Source organism: Protomyctophum bolini (assembly GCF_963924005.1).
Source record: "Protomyctophum bolini genome assembly, chromosome: 5".
Taxonomy (NCBI): Eukaryota; Metazoa; Chordata; class Actinopteri; order Myctophiformes; family Myctophidae; genus Protomyctophum; species Protomyctophum bolini.
The window spans coordinates 9347851-9362428 of NC_137866.1; the positions used below are offsets into that span (position 1 = coordinate 9347851).

Genomic DNA, 14578 nt, shown 5'->3' on the forward strand with positions numbered 1-14578 from the left:
TCGCAATTATTTTGTCATGATCGTCGTAATTGTGTTCATGTTGAACAATGTTTATACATAAAATAATTGCAGAAATAGCAGATACAAGATTGTAGATCAGCTATTTCCGCTAATTTGAAAGTATAAACTTTATAGAAAATGCCAGTAATTTCTTATATTTCGTTATATTTCAGTTATTTGTCATATCTTCCCTGTGCACTCTTTTATTACGAAGCCTAAAAGGCAAACGGAAAACGTTTGAGGTCAATTTCAAAGGTTTGGGCTGGACGTTCTTCCATGACTTACTGTGAGTGTGCGTGCAAAGTTTCACATCGATCGGTTCAGTGGTGCGGCTGCCTATGATTAGCTGTTCAGAGAAAGAATCCCAGACAGACGGACGGACAGACAGACAGACAAAAACATAATCATAATAGTCTGTCTGTCCTAGCCATCTGTGGGTCTGCATGGTGTATGAACCACATGGTGTATGAACTATAAATATAGGCAATAAGTATAATGTACAATCTGTCACCACCAGTAATATGAAGATGCATCTATCATCCATGAGTGGAAATATCTGTACAGATGGTCGACGGTGGATATGATGAATGTTCAGTACAGCTATCTATAGCTATGCTGTCCTGGCTTCCATCAAAATGCTATGGTGTTTCAGTGCAGTCCAAAAATACGTTTGGTGGGTACTGGTGGACAACAAAGACAAAATAGACAGAAAAATAAGAGAGTAAGCGCGCCGCGTCCTCAGATCCTCCTATGTAACTTGAATTAATCGGAGTGCAATGTTTTGACTTGTCCGAGGTGTTTACGCCAAACAGCACTGTCTAAGGCTTGATTTATATTGGTTATGTGCCGGTTTCGTGCACCAAAAATAGCAGAGTGAGTGTAAATTGGGTGTAATTAGGTGTAATGGTGCTTGCATGCACACCATCTTATCTGGTCATTACATGTCTGTTAGCTCTATGTGGGAAAATAAATTGTGATTATCTATCTTTGACTGTGCAAGTTGAATTTAGTCTACTTGTCACATTGTGTGACGAAACTATGACCTGTGTCAGCCTATATGCCGTCCCGGGGCAACATTTAACCTTGAGAAAACTAAACTGAACAAAATCAAAAGGAGGAAGATTTTGACCAAGTCTTGACGTGGCTTGACGAGGAAGCTGAAATCTCCTGCAATCTTTCACTGAACAGTCTTCACATAGACCAGCAGATTTTAAATTATGTCTCATGATTTAACACATGAAACCTGTCAAACTGCCACACTAAGAACGTAACAGTTTCAACACAAACAATACCTTACCTTTATTTTTACCTGTTGGTAGCTGTTTGTCGTCAGCAGCCACACTGCATGAACTTGAACACGGCCCAACATTCCCGACATGGCCAGAACTCTGTCGTAGCCTCCGATGGAACTGGACTGACTGCCATTCTTCTCTCTACGTCGTCCTCAGATGAGCCCTCCATTGGCGTCTCCAGTCATCTCGGTTCTCCATACATATGGCCAGCTCATTTTTGCTTTCTGCACCAGCATCTTTCTTTAGTACGTCCACTCCACATAGGTAGGTGTGGGACGTCCACGTGATCGATGCCCGTGTGTTCGTTCCCACAGTACAAGATTTTTGACCGGGAGTTCTTGGTGTCGGTGGCAGTGGCCAGCTAGTCTCATCCTCCTACTGCAATCTTCTCTGATACACTTGACCCTGTTACACTGAACGACCCAAGAAGATGCTCACGACAAATGGTTATGCTACAAAGAACAACACTAAGGTCACCTTTACCCACAGCCGCCTGACTATGGAATGGCCTCATTTAAATCTTGGTTTTAGTTCTCACAGTAAACCTGGGTTCATTTTATTCCTGTGGCGCTTTAGACTCACATTTGGTTTAGGATTGCTTTTAAACTTGCAGCTGTTGGCATTTAAATGTCCAAAATGGCAGCATATATTAGATGGACTGAACTGAAGAAAGTAAGAGTTCATCAAAGGAAACATAATGGGATGTTTCAACCCTGTTGTTTTATGATAAAGAATGATCAAAGCAGTACTGATTCAAATACTCTGTGATTACATTTAATGTTTTTTTAGTTTTTTTATATATAAATCAGGTCACAATTATACTAAACTCTAGACGTTTTAAATACTTCTGACTGCACAAGCTACTTTTATCAGGTCTAGGCCAGATTTCTCTCAAAAGAGGAGAGACAGTAGCGCCAATGGTTAGGCTCAAGTGGCTTTGTTGCTGTTTATTTACATTCGCCAATCCATCGTGGTGGACAGTTGAAATTAATCACAGGTCAAGGTTTTAAATCTCAGCTCACGGTTTTCATCTCTTATTTGTTAAATGAACTCGAATTGAAATGATACCTAGCTCAACAAACGAGAGCTTGTACATCTGCTATTTTCTAAAACGTCTTGAAAGTGTACGAAAAGGTTTTAGAACTGCTGAATTATAAGGCATTTGTATAATCGGCCTCATGTGTTATTAAGGCTTTAATAATCTGTGTCGGTGCTCAGAGTTTCAAATAACACTCAGTGTTTTCTGTGCTTGCAGCCTACCATGGTCCAGCCGTGTCCCTCCCAGACCGTCTCTCCATCACACGTCCAACTGGCCTTCAGTGATCAGCCTCACTGTCAGACTGTGTCAAATGGTCTGTGTACACCCGCTACGCACAGTGCACAGGTAGGCTGAACACATGTTTCTTAGTGTGTGTGGGCACGCACGCACGCACGCGCTCACGCGCACGCACACACACACACACACACACACACACACACACACACACACACACACACACACACACACACACACACACGTATGTGTCAGTGTGTATTCATGTGTGTAAAAATGCCCCCATTTCACTCACAACATTCTGCCTCTATGTGGTGCTAGCCAGAGCAGCGAAGGAGTTACGATGTACTCTGTGGTTGATTTGCTTGCAGTCATTATCACCTCAGCCTCAGGAGAGAGGATAGAAAAACAAGACAGATGAAACTAACCACTGGGGAAAATAATGGGCCATTGTAGGAAGTCTAACATGTAATTTTAACATGCTCAGTCATGTTAATGAAAAGATGAAAGGCTTCAGTAAATTGTAACCATTTGTCTAGTAGTTAATAGATGCACATGGCAGAGAAGAGGGTCAAAAGCAGAGCATTTCCACCCCCTACTGGAGAATAATTGTAATTATCACAGCTATTTATGTGTTCTGGAGGAAAGCCTGTGAGTTTGCTGTCGAAAGTAACTAACTTCTATCCTATTTGATGAATGATTGGTCTAGAAGCACATCCTGTAGCGCATACAGTAAATCATAACATTTCCACACAATTCTCTTCCTTTTTTTCCCTCGCTTTGAAGTTTCCGTCGTCCGCTGCTCGGCCAACAATGGTTGGTATCCTGTTGGGGTTTTGGTACGACCATTAACTACATCTCGCTCTGTCATCGCGAGACACTTGTTCTGCGAGGAACCATTCTGACAGGATCGAGCAGTTGTTGATTGTCTGGTCCCACTGTGTTTATCCAAGCAGGGTCGCTTTTAGCACACAACAAACAGGAAAGAGGCTGAGCCAGACTAGACTAAGAAAATAATTAAAAGAGAGAGCACAAGATGCCTGTCATTATTTTGTGGAAAACAGTTTATCTTACTCTAACACGGGGGTTCTCAACCTGTGGATCGGGACCCCCAGGGAGTTGATTTTTTATTTTTGTATTTTGACAGTGAAGTGACAATTTAAGGACCTTTAAGACCTTTATAATATCTCAAAAAGAAAAACATCATTACTGCATTAAAAGTGATCAACAAACTATACATATAAGAACTGGTCACACATTAGCCAAATTGTTAAAGATGGAGTGCCACCATTTTTTTCCACCCTAAAACATGATCATCAGGTATTATTACAATATAAGGGGGAAGAACTTTTTCCAAAAAGTGTACAGTATTTGTTAAAATCATGCTTTTATGTGGACACGCCCACCAGTTCATTAAGTATGCCTGGGTGGGTGGTGATGGGTGGTGATCCACCAGAACTGATGCCGCACCCACAGCTGTAGTTGTATGATAAAGGGGGAGGGGTTAGGGGAGGGGCTGATAGTGTGGTGTCACTATATTACTGTTTACTTCATTGGCCCGTTTGACTGTCAAGGGTTCAGCCTCCAGGAAGAAACCCTAAATACAAAGTCAATACACAATTGCACATAAAAACAACTCCAGTCTGTCTAATTAAGTACTGTCACCTCATAGAGACATGAAAAACTGGAAAAATACAAAAATTGTGGCACTCCATCTTTAAATTATATAAGAAAGTGGCAAAGAATTGTGAAAATAGCTGATCTACAGGCTGTAGATCAGCTATTTTCAAATGTTTTATCTGTGGAATCAAGTCAAACTAAATGTAGAATGTAGTCTATGAACAGCCTTTTAGGCAGAACACCGTGAGTGATTCTGTGTTGATTCTGTGTTGTTCTGTGTTTGTGTGACGTTGCAATTATGTGATCCATTTCAAGTTGTACGAGTCTCAGCCTTCCGTGTGAACATAGCAGCCTTAAAATCTACTAAATCTACTGAAGAATGTTGGAAAAGCTAAAGAAAATACCTGGCCTAATTATTCGGAACGTTTGGCACAGACACGAAAGGAAAAGCAATTTTTTAGGGTTAGAATCAAACTGGCTTGAAATAGTAATAGGGCGACAGAAAAGAACATGGTGGCCATTGAAGTTCACTGGAGAAGTGGTGCCATGTTATATTCTCTCTGTGTCACGGTGTGGTTGAAGGCTGGCCTGGCTAGGCAATCGTGTCAGTGTAAGACTGCAACTGACTACACAACATAATAAATAACAATTGTCTGTAAAAAAAAGACTAATTATTTTCTTTTTTTAGAATAGTTTTCACCGTATGCACCCTACCAACGTTTTTCTGTACTATTATTACGCCAGATCGTCTGGATGGGTTAATCGTAGTTAAATGTGCCTTTTTGTCACTGGGTTTTGAATGATGTTCCCTGTCTCCCCAGCAGAGAGCAGGAGAGGGCTGCCACGGCAGGGGTCTGTCTGGCGAGGCCGGTGGGAGCCACTCTACAGTGTCTATCCTCGGACCCTCCTCAGGGCGAGGGGCCGGGAGCCACTCTACAGTGTCTATCCCCGGCCCCTTGTCAGGGCGACGCTCCAGCAACCTGACCCAGCTGGCTGAGGATGACCTATGAACACAAGGACACAAGGTTGGAGGACTCGTTTACTTTCTGACTTTGTTGTCTCATGTGGTCAGGCTGGACTCATAACCAGGTTTGATTACGTTTTCCGGGGGAACAATGGAAGGAATATTTTGTGAAGGAACAATGGGCTGCAACCAAGTGACTTGACTTGACTTTTTATTTTTTAGAGAGAGAGCTTTTCGATGTGAGGTGGAAAACCTCAGCCACGGCTAATGAATAGCACCCAGCTGAAGTTCAGAGTACAGAGTACTGTAAATGCTGGGTTGAACTTGAGAGTAAATGAAGCACTCTCTGCGGACAGTGTGAGTGTTACGATGATTACCGCTTTTTCCTTTATGTGTGTGTGTGTTTTTTTTTTGTTTTTTTTTTAATCTCCTGTATTTTAAAGCGCACAGGGGATAAATACAAAGAAGACAAAAAAAAGTCCATTCCTTATTGGGGCGGCCACTGGAGTTACATGTGCATGAATGTGTACATTTGCGCAACAATGTGAGTATGCGTGTGAGTGCACAGAATGCGAACGTTCACAGGATTGACAAAGTCAACAGCATCATTTCAATAATTCGAGCTGGACGGACGCGCATGTTCAGCTATTCTCTGATGTTTTCACTTGTCATTCCTCCGCTGACATCATCGACATCCACATTATTGTTTTGGACGTTAAGGCAGACAAAAGCAGCAAAAGGGAGAACACTTGAATTAAGCCTTGAGGATTGGACTCACTCAGATTTCAACTGAACTTGGAGCAGGACTTTCTTTTCCTGCCTACAGAGTAAAGGACCTCTATGCTCTCTCTTATTCTGTTTGAATGAGATTGGTGCTTTGATCCCAACACAGAAGGAGAGAGGGAGACCCCTGGAGGCCCTCTATGGACATGACGTGAGTTCAGAATGACTCTTTGCTCTTCAGGTAACTTTGGTGAAGTTGTTGATTGTTGGACAGGTTTTGACATAGGAGGACTACTGGCCTGACCCAAGCTGTAACATTTCCAGGTTGAACAACAATATGCTGAAGGCTAATTACTTTGTCACCTGACAAAAATTACATATTTCCAACAGTTCCGTTTGAGGAAATGTATATATTTTCAACACAAAAAAGGTGTTGAACATATTGACTTTTTGTTTAGTTTTTTGGACGAAAAGGATGGCGTGATGAAGTATAAATTAGACTTTGTGTTTTTTCTCCTGGCCAAAACAGGTTACTTGTGGTTTTGGGGACACTTGAGAAAAGCCCCCTCAATGAAATCCATTGGTTTGAACTAATACAAAATGCTAGTTTTATTAGTAATTTCCAGTGTTGTCATGTCAAAGCTGTCCATAGTGTCAGTAATCTTCCCATACCACATACTGTACAGTTCTTACCATAATGCCAAGCTCCCCATTTTCATTTTCTAGATGAAGAATGAGAAAAGAAAGTCAATTAATTGGACTCGCACTGCACAGCTGGTGAATATGAAGGATATGCTTTTACTTGTACAAATAAAGAATGCATGCTCTCTTCTTTTCTCAGGCTATTGTGCCAAAAAGATAACCAACGCTTGCTTCCCAAAAGTTTCATACTATTGCTCCATAGTGCAGATTGCCACCAGACATACAATCAATGATGCAACGATCTTAAATACGTATCTGTGTGGGCCCGTAATTGCCTTACTGGTTTATGCATAGTGTCAAATACAAAATAATTCAAAATGCAGGAGAGGAGTTTGTTGTTCTTCTTTGTGGCCAGTAGAGGTCCCCACAATGCTTTCATGTCCTGTAGATTAACAGGATCACACACAGCTGCACCAAAGATCAATAGAACTCATATTTCAGTGGCCTCCTTTAATCACTTAAACCCTATATACTTTGTTGACCGGTGTCCCCGGGGGTCTGTACCAGGTCCCCTACTGTCCCTCCCTCTATACTTCCAAATCCTCGCCTATTTTCGGCAAAGGTTTGCCTATAATAAACCTAGAACAGGGATGCTAGGGTTCATGTGGGAAAAGCTAAATCTGTTTGAACCCCTTTAGACCTGAGGACGATTCTACAAATTATGCCTTCTAAATCCTGACAGTTTTCTGAAAAACCCTGTGTTTCTGTCAGTGGTTCTCAAACATTTTCATGTCAAGGACCCCCAAACATATATGTAATTGGCCACGACCCCCATCAGAAAATATTTTCTAAAATAGCAGACCTACAAGCTCGTAGCACAGCACTCGGTGCCGCGCTATGAGCTTGTAGATCTGCTATTATTCAACAGCATAACATAATGCTTAAAACACTTGTCCAGAATGGGTTAAATATCTCAAATAAATAAATAAGATAATTACTGCATTAAAAGTAATCAACAAACTATACTATAAAGACTGGTCAAATAATTGTGAAAAATGATTGTGAAAATAGCAGATCTACAAGCTTGTAACGCCCTGCATTGTAAGCTTGAAGTGCTTGTCAGGGTGGGTTCAAATATGATTATTGGGTGGGGGGGGGGTCCCCAGTTCAAATTTGATTATTTGGCCTGAAATGTTTGAGAGGCACCAGGATAAGAGACTAGGTGAGCCTACATGATGTCTGGAAGAGCTAACCTTACATACTGAAGACTGGTGTGTTTTCATAGGAATGATTCATCAGGTCCTTTTTTTGCATGTTACACAAAGGAATACCACTGTAGACAACCACGACAAATGTCTAGACATAAGACTGACAAAGGGGTTTGTTGATGCCATGTTTGACCGAGTACAATCTGTTGTATCATATCAAATAAAAAGTGTCTTTTTGAAAGTAAACGTTCAGTGTGATATGCGTCAATTTCAAACAGACTTTCAGTTTGTACTGTGGTGTTCCCTGTCTGTGGCATTTTTACAACTTTTGCTGGATTTACGACATTTTACGGCATTATTTTTAGATAAATGAATATAAGACTTTTACGGTTCTAATGATAACCTGGTACACAGTAAAATCCTCAGTTGTCTTGACATTTGTAACGTTGAGACAATCGTAACCAAATGATGAAGAACTTCTGCTTCCAGCACAGTCCCTGCAGCTAAGCGGTTGTCTGCCAAGCACCAACATTTCATGTACTGTATCTGTATGCAAGTTACAAATAAACCTTATTGATTATGTCCACTTGGTTACATTTATACATAGGCCTACTCAAGATTGTATAAATGACGGCAAGGATTTTACACTATAAGAGTTCATCGATGTTTATTTTTTATCCCACGTACAGAAAACAAAAGCTTGGTTGAGGCATTTTGCCTGCTTTGCTCTCGGTGCATCAGAGTTCAAACGGCTTTGAAGACAAAAGAGAAGAAACCCCTGGATGAGCTGACATCTGGTTGGCCAGCCTCTGAATAAAGCCCCTTTTTGGGCAGTAAAAGCGAAGCTGATCGTAACATGACTGTGATATATGGAGGCTGGGGGGAGAGGGGGCAAGGGTATTAACTTTCACAAGGGTGCAAAATCAAAGGGAGTTCCTGTCACCACGGAGGGGGTCTGAACAACAGGGGTCCCATTCAGAAGGAATTCCTCTCCAGTGCCCTCTGTTGCATCTGTTGACTCAATCTCCTCCATTGAGAGAAAGAAAACACTCATTAAATGCCCACATGGCTGTGAACTTGATTGCAGAAGGTGAGACAAGTGACCCCCATCCATGGGGCTCAGTATTTACATTGAGGTGTGAAGATCTTTTAAAGCCCCCGCTGCCTGGGGTCTCATTGTTACGAGTTACTTCCTTCACACCGACAAACACAGTGAACAATTGTATTCGGAATAATTGTCATTTAAATAAACTGTTAGATATTTTGGGGTGTTAAGCCATTTCTTCCTTCACACCTACAACACAATAAGCAACATTTGTATTCTGAATAATTGTCATTTAAATAAACGGATAAATGTTTTGAGGTGTTAAGACATTTCTTCCTTCAGATAAGACTACACAATGAGTAACATTTGAATCCTGAATAATTATTTAAATAGGTGACAAGTAAGATGGTTAATTCAGTTTATTGAACTGTCAACCTTAAGCTAAGGTCTTCATGGCACTTAATAGTATTTAAGCTGTAAGAAACTAGTGGAACATCTGGATGCATTTTAAGCAAGGATGAGGTTTATTATAATTTACAGACAGGAATTCAATGAAGTCGTTCGTGAAATATACATATTTACAAAAAACTGTAAAATATTCTTTTTTTTTATGTCCAGAGTAGCGTACAGATAAATATGCTGATAGCGAGCCGATGGAATTAATCTTCACTTTGAAAAGGGCACATTGTTTCAAAAAAATATTTATGTATTAAAATTCTGTTCTAATCAACTGCACAGGACATTATGCCAAATTACCTTTTCTTTTAAAGAGAAAACAATTATTGCAACCTTAAACAGTAGTAAGGCAAAAATTGAATTTCAACAGTAGAATGAACACAGTAAAACTATTAATTTTGCAGTGTCTGCTACTTCCAGCACATTAATAAAAAATATTGACATCACAAAATATACATCACAAAGATTGATTTAAAAAAAAAAGTGAAATAAGCTCGACACTTTGATGGCAGTAAAAAATATAGTTTCAGTTTCAGTCGAGAAAGATTCTTTTTTGTGTAGAATTTAAAACGCCACATGAAATGCAGCAATCCCATTGCTTCCAGCTCACATGCCATGGGGAAAAGAAACTGAAATTCTACATGTAAAAATGTACTCAATGGTCTCTACTCTCTACATATTTCAAACAATTTTGATTACAGTTTCAAGAGTTCAGAGTATGACCCTGACCGCAGCAGATGGAAGACCAGCTTTGTCAGCTTACCCCTGTGCAAACATGCGGCAGTGAATTTAAGATCTACAGTGTTTTCATTGTCGTTGTGTTAGTTCTGAATGGAGGAGCATTTTTACTCTCTCTTTATGTTGGTAAGCAGCGAGTCCGAGGGTTGTGATGATGACTGTCCACACCGGCTTTTCCTGCTCTGGTGAGTTTTGACGTGCTTGGAAAGGTGATCGCTCCTCATGAACCTCTTGCCACACTGCTGGCAGCCGAAGCGCTTCTCCCCGGTGTGCGTGCGAAGGTGTCGCTGCAGCTCGTCGGAGCGTGTGAAACTCTTGCCACAGAACAGCCAGTTGCAGATGAACGGCCTCTCCCCTGCGTGCCAGCGCAGGTGGGCCTTGAGGTGAGAGGTCTTCTTGTACACCTTGCCACATTCCGGTATGTGGCAGATGTGCAGTCTCTTCTTACCGAACTCCAGCCCTCCGCCGTTTGCCTGGCAGTTGGGGCATTTGCAGCGGCGGCAGCGGCGTGTGGAGCTCAGCAGGCCCTTGGAGGTGCCCTGGAGCAGGGCGGCTATCTGAGGCTGGTGGCCCAGCACCAGCTGCCTGCCAAGGGAGAAGGGGTGGTTGGAGGGGTTGCCGTTGGTCTGCGGCAGGCTCCACCACTGCTGTCCTTCGTCCACGTGTCCCCCGGGCAAATGATGCCTGGCCGAGGTGTTCTGGAGGAAGCTTGGGAAGTTCTGTCCCACAGAGCCGTGCTGAGGGTAGTAAGGGCCGTTGCCCTGCGTCTGGGACGAAATCACTTTGACGGGGGACAGTTCAAAGGAGTAGGACGAGGGCGGCTCCGCCGGTGGGGTCAGGGGCAGCTCGTGGTGGTGGTGGTGATGGTGATGATGATGGTGTCCCAGGCCTGACTGCATGTGCCCAGGGAACTGGACCTTGGGCACGGGGAACGCCATCTGGTGGGTGTTGAGGGTGGAGCTGGGTGCCATGTCGTTACTCCAGAGCTGAAACATTCCAGACGAGTTCATGGTGGTGGCATCGTAGGGGAACTGGGAGCCCTCGGAGCCCATGGCGCCTCCCACCTGCCAGGCCTGACTGCAGGTTGTGGCCAAGAAAGACAGGGTGTTGGGTGCTCCCTCTGGAGAGGAGCTGGGGGTTCGGTCCTGTGAGGGGAAAAACATACAAAACCTTATTAGTACATCAGTTAATAACTTCAAATTAGTTAGTTTAAATTTGAATCATTGAATGTATTTGATGCATGTATACACACACGTGTGTGTGTGTGTGTGTGTGTGTGTGTGTGTGTGTGTGTGTGTTATGTGTGTCGTGTCCCTCGTCCAAACAGTAATTATGTGAATTTTCAATGTCACCGTTTGAAGCTAAACTTTTTATCCTCCGAAAAAAAAATCCACTGTCATTTAAATTACCTCAACTTGAAATAAATAAAGGCTTACATATATTATACTTATACTGTGATAGACCTGCCTACTGCCTACTAAATGTAAATCCAAAATATATTGTTGGCCATTATAAACAGTTAAATGCTTACAGCTTCCATGTCAAAAGGTGAACTAAGAACAAGTTCGGTTATAAATTCTTCCATCATCAACGTGTTACAAAAACTAGACAAACGACTTTTTATGAGGAAAGGGCCAAATTGATTACCAGTGTCAATAATCAGGTGCAGTAAACTCAAATAGGCCTACGTCACTACCGCCGGCGCATAGGCTACCACGTATTCCACAACTATAAAATTGAGCAATATAGGCTATAAGCAATATTTAAGAACAACATAGCCTACACAACCTAATGATTCGCATGGATTTTGTTAAATTACCAGACAACCCCGGCAAACTTTGAGCGACTTCAGAGAATGCTGCGCTTTTGTAAGAATGCCAAAAGGTAGGCTACAGTGCGTTATTTTAGTGTTGTGTCTTGTGTATTGTTGTGATCATGGCGCTGTTATTATGCTACAAACCTGCAAGAAGCTGTGCAAAAAGTTGTCCGTCCTTTGTATCGCCAGCGCAGCCATCTGTCCGTCCTGCACTTCTTCCTTATTTACGCACCTGCGATACAAACAGCGCCGAGAGGCAACGGCCACGCTCCGGTCCGCAAGAGAGAGCACACTGGACTGGACTGGAGGGCAGGAGCCAGGAGATCATTCAAGATGACCCCGACACTTGGGAAGTCAGTACTACGAGTCAAGGTAATCCTGTGTTCAGTCAGTTGTTGTCCCTAGTCGGTGGATCCTCTTGGTTAAAAAAAATAATGCAGGAGGAGTGCACTGCTGGCATCCCAATTAATTTGGTTTCCTTTCACGAGAAGTAGCACTCAATCAACCGAACGTGTCTTTTGAAGTTTAGGGGAAGCGAAGAGGCGCACGCGGTAAATCCTTACGTTCATCTCAAAGGCGCTTGGTTTGCATGTTGTCTTTATAGAGTGTATGGATCCTCTCAACGGGGTCTCTTAATGCAGGAGAGCCAGTCAATAGGGGAGAAGATGGGGTGGGAGGGAGGAGGGGGAGACTGACGATGGAGAGAGGGAGGGGGGGGGGGGGGGTTACATTTACTATTAGGTGAAGGGGTGGGCTACTCATAATTTCAACCAAATGCTGACCTCACAAACTGAAGCCCTCCTCCAATTGTTCTAAGGTGATAAGGAACATCTCATTTAATTGGAGGGCATGATGATATTATTCAGTTTGCACTTTCCTTGAATTCTGCCATTGTGTTTACTATTTAGCAGCTCCATGCTACAAAAACTATTATATTAGTAGTCATAGCTTTTCGTAAGGTTTGTTTCGTAAGGTTTGTTACCATATAATGGTAGAATCCAGATAAAAACAAGTAGATAACTGTCATGAATCTAGTTATATTGAGACTTCTAAGGGACCACATGGTTGGTCTACCCTACCGTAATCACAACAATAAGCTATACCTAGAATTTGTTTAGCAATAGCCAGGTCATCTTTATATTAAAATTATTGTATCCTTTAGGGATGCTCCGATCAGGTTTTTTGGGTCCGATACCGACCTTGTGAAATGTTGCAAATTTTAATATTTCCAAAATTGTCAATTGTCAGTCAAAACCTACGTCAAAACGGTTCCTGTGTGTGTATGCCTGTCACAAAAATGCTAAATGATATTATACTCTATATCTGATTGACATTTATACCACTTAAATGGTGTAAAAGATCAGTTTCTCCAGATAGGGTTAATATGCTGATCACAGATAGGGTAAATGCTGATTACCGTTCAGTGTGAATATCGGTCACCGATCGCTGGTCGATTATCGGAGCATCTCCTTGTCAGTCATTGAACAATCACATTTTTTTGAAACACTTTTTTTTCTTTTTCAAAATAATTTCCTCCCCAAATTCCTCACAATTTCAAAACATTTCAGAAATGGCTCAAATTGAAAACCTACAAGTTCACAGCGAATCACACCACACTGTGAACTTGCATATCTGCTTTTTTTGCCATTTTTAATTAGGTGGTTAGGTTAATGATTTATATGGCATGCATGTCAGTGCATTCTTGATGAATATATATCTCCTCTATGCATGTGCATAGAAACAGTACAGGTGTCTTTGTAGAGCAATGAATACATCCACGGAATGACATCAGTTTTACACTTTTCTAAAATAGTCCCCTAGAGATGTCACATCCCAGCTTGGTTTTCTCCTTTAATCTTGCTGTCACATCATACAGTTCCCTGGCCTGCTGGCAGGAGCAAGGCAGGCTCACACACTCAATGAATGTCACTGCAGTCCTTTGCATGAAGTGTTTTCCCTCACAAAGATAATTGATAAAACTCAATCAAAGCACGGTGGTTGTCACCAGTAGGTGACATGTCAAATAGACCTCTCTGTGTGACATTTCCACAGAGCATGGGTTCAAGTGGAGGCCGGCCTCAGATCTGCTCCATTAAATGCAGAGTGGGGCTTAATCTCCTTCTGTAACTCTGTTCTCCATTACAATGTTAAGAGTTTAAATCCAGGCTGGGAACCCATTTCACATGTAAATCCCCCACCCCTCTCCCATCCCACACACTTTTCTACTGTTCCTATTTCTAAGGGTTTTCTTGGAAATCATAAATACTCACCCTAAGCCAAACTTAAAAATTAAATTTAAAAATGCTTACAGGATGCACATTAGTAAATTATTTCTCAACTACAGATGACCTTTTTAGTTGTTCTTGTTAATGTTCTATGACTATATGGCCCCCCAGAAGATAATATTTGTGTTAAAAAAAAGAGGAAGAAGTTATTCAACATTTTCACTGTTCAAAAATAGCAGATGTACAAGCTCGGGCACTCTGTGATCTGCTGTTTTTGAGAACCACTGTTCTTAATCCTAAAAGTTTTCTGGAAAATGAAAAATGTTGCTATATACTATGTAGCTAAAATGACACAGATGCTTCCCCGGTTTTAATGCAGTGTTATGCCTGACGCTTAGCTCCGGGTTCGATTCCTGAGCCATTCCTGTGTGCAAAACAGCAATACATTATGCATGTGTTCTTGACGCCTAATGTACAATACACTCACAACTAATGCCAATAAGGCAGCTAATGAAGACTAATTTAACTGGCCTTAAACATAATCTACTAATAACTAATCGGAAACCATATGTCATT

General features: G+C 41.8%; 2 protein-coding genes across 5 annotated transcripts in view; one reads left to right on the forward strand and one right to left on the reverse strand.

Annotated features, from left to right (window-relative positions):
- The window catches only part of arhgef25a (Rho guanine nucleotide exchange factor (GEF) 25a), an 86991-nt gene extending 79023 nt beyond the window's left edge, over positions 1 to 7968 (forward strand). For 2 of the 4 annotated variants that reach the window (XM_080764772.1, XM_080764775.1), the window contains 2 exons: positions 2530 to 2676; positions 5007 to 7968. In XM_080764772.1, coding sequence (XP_080620898.1) covers positions 2530 to 2676; positions 5007 to 5195 — 336 coding nt within the window. In that variant the 3' untranslated portion in view covers positions 5196 to 7968. The remainder of the gene's footprint in view (positions 1 to 2529; positions 2677 to 5006) is intronic. The other 2 variants (XM_080764773.1, XM_080764774.1) reach the window with 2 other exon arrangements.
- Positions 7969 to 10068: 2100 nt separating this feature from the next.
- Positions 10069 to 11975, reverse strand: sp5l (Sp5 transcription factor-like; the record flags this gene model as incomplete). The annotated part of the gene is made up of 2 exons (XM_080763281.1): positions 10069 to 11106; positions 11922 to 11975. 2 exons carry the CDS (start codon positions 11973 to 11975, stop codon positions 10069 to 10071), a joined length of 1092 nt encoding a protein of 363 aa, XP_080619407.1.
- Between the last annotated feature and the right edge of the window lie 2603 nt (positions 11976 to 14578).